The following is an 8,380-nucleotide window of genomic DNA, read 5'->3' as shown; positions in this document are numbered from 1 at the left end:
TATATAATATTATATATATATATATATATTACATTGATTGTATAATACATATAATAAGACAAAGTAAATATGATAAATCTTTATGCTTTAATTAATTATATAATTAATTATATAATTAATTATATAATATTTAATATTTGTTAAATTAATTATATTTTATTATGCAGCAACATTTAAATTTGCGTTTTATTTTATAAACTTTAAAATTAATATTTATTAAGATGATGTTACAACTTTCCCTAGCCCTGCTTCATTTTACCCCAAATCGGGGCAAGATGTACCAGTTTAGACTTCTTTATTTTTTTTACATTTATTTACATGAACATCTTAAAATTACACCTTTTTGTCAATAGTAGTATAAAGCTGAAGAGTTGTTGCATCATGTGCATTAAAAGAAATAAACGTATACATGATAAATAAAGAAATATATGTATTTTTCTAAACATTGTTTCAACTGGCCCCAGTCTCCCCTATATAATACAAATATCAAAATCTATATTTTATAGAAATTTTTCTTTAAATTGTACATACAGAAGCGTAACATCAATTTGATACATAAAGTTAATATCTGAACAAGTTAATTAACATTTAAACAAAATGTATTTAATGATAGTTTCGAAGTATACTATATATAGTATCGCGAAAATACTTCATAATTCACGATATTATGAATCTAACAATAAGTGCATATACAAATGCATGAACAACGGCATCACACAGCGATACAATAGGCGATATACGTATGATAGTTATTAATCGCAATTAAATTTCCTATATCATGCTATATCGAAAGCGGCTCACCTCCTTGGTGTCTTCTCTTTTTACCGTAACATTATCCGGTCCATCCTGGATCATCTGTTTTGACGGTGCTGATAGTGATTTCCTTACCTAAAGTAGTGTGACAAATGAGAGTGCGAAAGAGAATTTCACATTTGTTCACTCTTTTATCATTGAATGTCGCTACGCTACCGTCTGCTGTACATACAACTATAAGGCGCCTTTGTATAAAGAAGACGTTTATAAGCATTTATGTGCGTGTTTGTATACGGGTGTGTATATTTTATTGCGACGACATAAAGCATTCCATGCCACTAGTGGGTTAGTTAACGAAGGAAGATATACCTGAATAATAAATTCAACGTCGTTTTCCGAAGTGCCACTGTTAATGTTGCTTATCACATTTTTTATTTGAAGCTTCGCCGGTTTTCTAACATCTGCATCGACATGTAGATTCATGCAACCGTTAAATAGTGTGATTTTAGAAAAAAAGAAAATCTGACATTAGTTACTAATTCCAATATTATTATAATTTGACATTTAACGTCTCAGTATTTCGCTTTTATTACTTTCTAATTTAGGAGCGTCTTCTGGATTCTTATCTATAATGGAGAGATCCATCAGCGATGTCCATCCAGCCGATGCCGGCAATTGTGAATGATTATTTTTGGTTTCGTCTTTTGCCAAATTTGTAGCGGAAGACCATATCCTATTGTTCTCAGATCCGCTTTAAAATTCATTCACAACAACGATCAATTTTTCTATAATATTCACAGTTCCCCACAAAAATCAATGTATCACTATTGCGATATTATTTTGCAGATATTTTGTTATAACTTATGGTAAAAGCGCATTATAATAATTAACATTTTATGCAATTTATAATTAATAGGCGAAAGGACCTACTGTGCAGAGTCTGTAGAAAGACTAGGAGACGAAGACGTGATATCTCCGAGACTGTTTCTTCTACCGCCATGCTCTTTATAATCCCTAAAGAGATATTATTAATTCGAAATGCGCATTTTATATTATCTCTTAGCTTCTGCTTTAAACAATTACCTAAAACATCGTTTGCAACGCGTTGGCCACCGAACCTGTGGATGGAAACCCAAAGGACAAAGAGGATCGCCTTTTTTAAATGAATACATGGAGTGCATCCTGTGTGCAAGTCATTTTTTTCTAATTATATTTTCTTATTGTATCTCGAAATAAAACAAATTTATTCATAGATATTTCCGAAGGAAATAGAAAAGAAACATGCAAAATGTAATTTAAAAAGAATAGATAGATCCAATTGTTCATCTAACAGAAATAACATTTACATTGATTTTTAAAGTTTTCAAAACAGCTAACATAAATATTGTCATTTAAAAATATTAACGATAATATATATAATATCTCGAATTCTAAATATCATATATTTGTTGATATTATTTTAAATTATTAATTTAAAAAGACTTTTATGTAAAAAGAGGCATTAAAAAATTTACATAAAAATTACATCGCTGATATGCTTTGTATAATGACTTTCTTTTCTCATAAGTGTGAAAGAAAAAGAAAAGAGAGTAGATAATTTAACGGGAAAATTTAAAATCAATTAGTGCAAGTACTCTTGTCAGAAAAAAGAATAAACTTGCATCTCATTAAATTCGCTGTTAAAAAATTGTTGGCCAATTTTTATAATTGCAAATCTTATCTATTAATTTATTATTATCTGTAAATTTAAAGGAGCTTGCAAAAAAACTGCATGTAAAATCACTTAATTTTAAGTAATCTTAATAGGTAAATTAACTTGTCAATTAATATAAAAAAGAATTCTTAATTGCGGTGGCAAAAATTATAATCGATAAAATATATTTCAGTACGTCTTTACTTATGCAGTCAATAATAATGTACGCAATAGTAAAGTCACTGTTGCATGAGCACAAATTTAAATGCTCATTTAACAAATTGCCTGATCGCGAAATCTGTGAACATTTTAATAATAATACACGTAATGCCAAAAATAGGAAAAAAGAACAATAAAATTTGTTTAGAAAGTTGATTTCTATCAGTGAATTTGTCACCAGTGAACATTCACGACCTGTATTGTCGTCTTCATACATATTTCTGACAATACATACAGGCACACACATATTACGCACACATGCGTAAACATGGCACTTGGAGAACTATGCGCACCGGCGCGACGCAGTGATTTATTTATAAAATTTCAATGCCACGCTGTCTCTTTCCCTTTTTTTTCACTCAACTTTTATCTACATAAAACGAGGACCAAAAGGGACCGGAAGAAACGTGGGGGATAAATTTATACGTGTTAAAACAGTTTATCTCCATTTGATCGCGTGCCTATCTATCTCTCGACGATCTATTATACAATCTGTCGCGTCGGTTTTTATATATGATGCCTGCTGTTACTCACTCAATCGGCACCGATATCAATCCAAATGTGACGGGCCGACAGATGAATTAAATTTATCCTAGACTGTTGTCGGTCGGTCGGTCGGTCGATCGGTCGGTCGTCACTCGGTCAGAAACGGGCGTTCGTCGTCGCGGCGTTCGTCGTCTCTTCCATTCTGAATGGATACGGTAATAGCATCGTAATCGTGTAATCGGACAGCACTCGCATCGTAAAGAGGGTAGTTTCTCGCGATCTAGTCTTTCCCCGAAAGTCGGTTCGTCTTTATAGTATCGATCCACGAATCTCGTTCATTTTTTCTATTTTTTCTTCTCTTTTTTTACACGCGTCCACGTTCAAGATTCCTATACACTGCGCGCAACGTCACTAATAGCACTGACACAGCTCCGCTATTACGGGGTTTGTCCGTTTTTCCCGTAGACTGTGTGCGGGTATACGGGCGATTGGACCTACGCCAGGTGTATATTTGTCTCTAGCTATAAATATATAGCAAAGGACGAAGACATCTTGAATGCGCGTTGTATGCGTGCTTGCACGCGTGTGGCGAATCTTCGTCTTCATTCATTTTTTGCCTCAATTGCATGAGCGGAAGTAAAATACATGCAATTAAGCTTACAAAAATTACGATGTCCATGAGATATTTTTCATTTTAATATCACCAAATGTCACAGTGGATAATTCCCTCAAAGTATTGCATTTTAAACATCTTCAGGAATGCACAGTGACAGATTTCTATTATATTTATGCATTTTTTATTTTGTGGATGTGCAAAATTAAGGTGCTACTAAAATCTAACTTATCAATGTATTAATCAAGAAAGAGAAACAAAATCAGGGCTTAAATCTACAAAATGATACGCTATCTCTTGACCCATTATATGTTAATTTTATATGTGAATTTGAGGCTCGACTCACAACCTTGCTTTAATCGAAAGGCGAAAATATAACATTAACCAAACGTAATCGAAGCGTAGATCGGAGCATAGATAAAACGTAAGAACAGCGTTATGAAAGCGTGAAATGTTAACAGAGAGTTACTTCACTCCTCTGGAAACCGAAAAAGATTAAATTAAAATAGATTGAAAATTTTTATTGTATTTTATTTCATTTGAATCAAAATTCTTGATTCATGCATATGTATGGAAAGGAATTGAATGTAGTAAAATTGAATCATTTTCTATCCATATAGATAGAAAATCTTTGTGCATAGTTGAAATAAAAATGTATAACTTTGTATCTGTGTCACAAATGAAAATAGATTCATAATCCGCGAAATTTTTTTCTATTGAAAAAAATAAGATCACATCTATTATAGGGCCATCCCTGAATTCAAGGTTTTTAAATCTGTTTTGGACTGAAAGAATAGCAATTACGTTATTTTAATACAATGTCAGGGATTAAAACACATTACGTGGTTTATTTTTTTAACGAAACTATTTTTCGCTTGAAAAATATAAGACTCACTTTATTCCAATTTCGTATTATGGACGAAAATGGATTTAAAGCTCTCAAATCTGTATATTGGATTAAAAGAATTACGACATTTCAATTTTATGTCATGGATTAAAATGAATTGCAAAGCTTATTTTTTTCGCAAAACTTTTTTTCGATTAAAAGAAATACAAATTCTGTAGATTCAATTCCACGTTATGGATCAAAATGGATTGCGTGTCATATTTTTTGCGTAAAACTTTTTTTTGATTGGAAGGAATAGGAATCTCGTTGTTTCAATTCCAAATCATGGATTAAAATAGATCAGCTATTTCGATCTTTCAATTTTTAAGTACGGATTCGTAACGAACGCCCCCTAAATCACCAATAAACCTAATTTCACAAAAATCGAACAATCTTTATGATTTCCGTTACTTTTTCGTCCGCCATATTGGATCAACTATTTCGAACTTTCAATTTTTGAGAACGGATTCGTAACAAACACCCTCTAAATCACCAATATACCTAATTTCACCAAAATCGAACAATCTTTTGGATTTACAAACATTGAATAAATTAAAATGGATCATCATCATCATATCTTAAAATTGGCGTGTCACGCTTTTTTGAAGTCTCTTTTCGTTGAGGCTGTTGGAATTCTCTGATTTTGATGTGATTTCGTATTCGAGGATTTTCGGGGTCAATTATTTCGAATCTGTACTCAAAAATTGAAAATTCGAAATAGTGGATCTAATATGGCGGACGTAAAATTAACGTAAATCCAAAAGATTGTTCGATTTTGGTGAAATTAGGTATATTGGTGATTTAGAGGGTGTTTGTTACGAATCCGTTCTCAAAAATTGAAAGTTCGAAATAGTTGATCCAATATGGCGGACGGAAAAGTAACGGAAATCATAAAGATTGTTCGATTTTTGTGAAATTAGGTTTATTGGTGATTTAGGGGGCGTTCGTTACGAATCCGTACTTAAAAATTGAAAGATCGAAATAGCTGATCTAATATAGCGGACGGAAGCGTTACGGAAATTCTAACGATTTTTCAATTTTGGTGAAATTTGGTATATTGGTGATTTAGGGGACGATCGTTACGAATCTTTAGTCAAAAATTGAAAGTTCGAAATAGTTGATCCAATATGGCGGACGGAAATGTTACTGAAATCCTTAAGTCCTTCGATTTTGTTGAAAGGCTCTAGCAGGTTAAGAAGGGGTCAATCGGCCCCCAAACGGATTATGACCAGCATGTCACCAAAAAGTTCGTTGACCCGAAAAAAAAATTTGGAAAAGTTTTTAATTCCGTACACCACCCCTTTTCGGAGATATATATTGCCATATGAAGTATTTTCATATTTTATTTTTGTCACGAGACCTATCAGATACAATTTTATTAAAAAAATTTGGGCATACAAAATGTATCAAAAGGTATTTGAAAATATTTTTTGCGAGATGTTCCAACCTAACCAAAATTTTTAAAAAATTCCTGAAAATTTATAACCCCCTTTTGTTAGTTTATGATTGGCAACCTCGCAAAAATTCAAAAACATGTATTTTTAAACTTGTTTTCACCCTAAATTTTTTCAAAATTTTTTGAACCCGGCATCATGCCTAAAAAAATTAAAACTCGCCTAAAAAGGCAAAAAATCGCCATAAAATATATATCAAGTAGCCATAAAGCCCTAAAAGGCTCATAAGATAGCGTGCAGAATTCGCCATTAGTTTCGTTTAGTTTAGATATTTAGCGAAAATTATCAAGCCTGCTGAATTATTATCCAAATTATTCGATGCCCAGAAAATTGCACCGGTCATCAATGAGGATAGCGACGACGATTAATAATATATACATGAACATATATAAATATATTATGATGATCAAAATAAAGAAATTCCAAAAAGCATTTATAACCTTTAAATATTTCAAAATAGTTCCAATATGAAAAAAATCATATGGTTAAAATTTTCAGAAAAAAATTCGGTTATGGGATGAAATTGTCGTACGATATTTTTTCTGCCTTAAATTCATCAGTCGTCCTCCGATACTCGTAGAAAATACTTATTACTGATGTATTCTAGTGTCTTAAGATTGCAGAACTATTCTAACCACACTTCAATGCCGTCTGAGAGTTTTGCGACTCTCTCAAGACCATTTTATGGCATTTTGAGTATTTTAAGAATGCCCCAAGGATATTTTGTAAATGTTTTAGAGTTTTAAGACTGCTTTAATGCTGAATAGTAATGTTAATCGAATTTTAGGGCTGTCTCAGAATTGTATTAGTGTGTTACGATTGTCTTAACCCTTTGCGTCACGGTGGGACGCTCAGCGTCCCACCTTTTATCCGTTGGTTTTTTCACCTTTAAAAATCAGTTTCTCATGTTTTTTACGTCGTGATTAATTTTCTACATAGCTGAGGCATTTATTTGTCGAATACAAGACATCATACATATTAACATACTATAGTTCATTAATTATAAACAATAATATACCAAAAAATGGCCATTTTTTGAAAAAGAAATCGTTTGTGAAAAATAATCACATACAATTCACTTGAAGAACGCTACTCGGGAGTTTTCGGTGTCGCCGATTGCGAATCTGATGTCAGTTTCTAAAAATTTAAAATGGCGGATCCAATATGGCGGATATGAAAATTGAAAATCTACGAATTCGCTTGAAAAAAGTTACTCGGGGGTTCGCAGGGTTGCTGAATACGAAAATGAAAATAGATTTTGGGATTCAAAACGATTGAATATAAGTGGAAGACGCTTATATATGAATGAAAACTGACATCAGATTTGTAATCTGCGACCCCGAAAACCCCAGAGTAACTCGTTTCAAGCAAATTCATCCATTTTTTAGAAAGTTGTCGGCCATATTGGATCCGCCATTTTAAATTTAAAAAACTGACATCAGATTCGTAATTTGCGACCCCGAGAACCCCCGAGTAACACCTTTCAAGCAAATTCATCCATTTTTTAAAAAGTCGTCCGCCATATTGTATCCGCCATTTTAAATTCCTGAAAAATGATATCAGATTCGTAATCAGCAACCCCAAAAACCCCTGAGTAACGAGTTTCAAGCGAATTCAGTGAATAGAAAAATGCGTGACTGAAAGGTTAAGGCGATATTATGGATGTTTTAGTGTTTTAAGACTTCCATAATATTGCATAATTGTTTTAATCAGAGCGATGAACTATCTTAGGGTTATCTTGCTATCTTACCTGTGTCTGCAGGCTATCTTATGAGCCTTCTCTACGGCTTTATGGCTACTTGATATATATTTTATGGCGATTTTTTGCCTTTTTAGGCGAGTTTTAATTTTTTTAGGCATGATGCCGGGTTCAAAAAATTCTGAAAAAATTCAGGGTGAAAATAAGTTTAAAAATACATGTTTTCGAATTTTTGCGAGGTTGCCAATCATAAACTAACAAAAGGAGATCACTTATAAATTTTCAGGAATTTTTTAAAAATTATGGTCAGGTTGGAAGATCTCGCAAAAAATATTTTCAAATACCTTTTGATACATTTTGTATGCCCAAATTTTTTTAATAAAATTGTATCTGATAGGTCTCGTGACAAAAATAAAATATGAAAATACTTCATAAGGCAATATCTCCGAAAAGGGGTGGTGTATGGAATTAAAAATTTCTCCAAATTTTTTTTTCGGGTCAACGAACTTTTTGGTGACATGCTGGTCATAATCCGTTTGGGGGCCGATTGACCCCTTCTTAACCTGCTAGAGCCTTT

General features: G+C 32.5%; 1 protein-coding gene across 2 annotated transcripts in view; it reads right to left on the bottom strand.

The window, feature by feature from the left end:
• The window catches only part of LOC108777622 (GRIP and coiled-coil domain-containing protein 2), a 16,008-nt gene extending 12,226 nt beyond the window's left edge, over window positions 1-3,782 (bottom strand). The window contains exons 1-6 of one of the 2 annotated variants that reach the window (XM_018544562.1): window positions 3,200-3,778; window positions 1,837-1,935; window positions 1,684-1,767; window positions 1,347-1,504; window positions 1,123-1,214; window positions 802-888 (exon numbers count right to left, since the gene is read on the bottom strand). In XM_018544562.1, the coding sequence (XP_018400064.1) occupies window positions 802-888; window positions 1,123-1,214; window positions 1,347-1,504; window positions 1,684-1,767; window positions 1,837-1,934 (519 nt within the window). In that variant the 5' untranslated portion in view covers window position 1,935; window positions 3,200-3,778. Of the gene's footprint in view, window positions 1-801; window positions 889-1,122; window positions 1,215-1,346; window positions 1,505-1,683; window positions 1,768-1,836; window positions 1,936-3,199 lie in introns of both variants that reach the window. The other variant, XM_018544568.1, reaches the window with a different exon arrangement.
• Between the last annotated feature and the right edge of the window lie 4,598 nt (window positions 3,783-8,380).

Source organism: Cyphomyrmex costatus, unplaced genomic scaffold (genome assembly GCF_001594065.2).
Source record: "Cyphomyrmex costatus isolate MS0001 unplaced genomic scaffold, Ccosl1.0 scaffold1155, whole genome shotgun sequence".
Lineage (NCBI taxonomy): Eukaryota > Metazoa > Arthropoda > Insecta > Hymenoptera > Formicidae > Cyphomyrmex > Cyphomyrmex costatus.
Note: the sequence above shows the minus strand (reverse complement) of the source record. Positions and strands in the feature narration are given on the sequence as shown.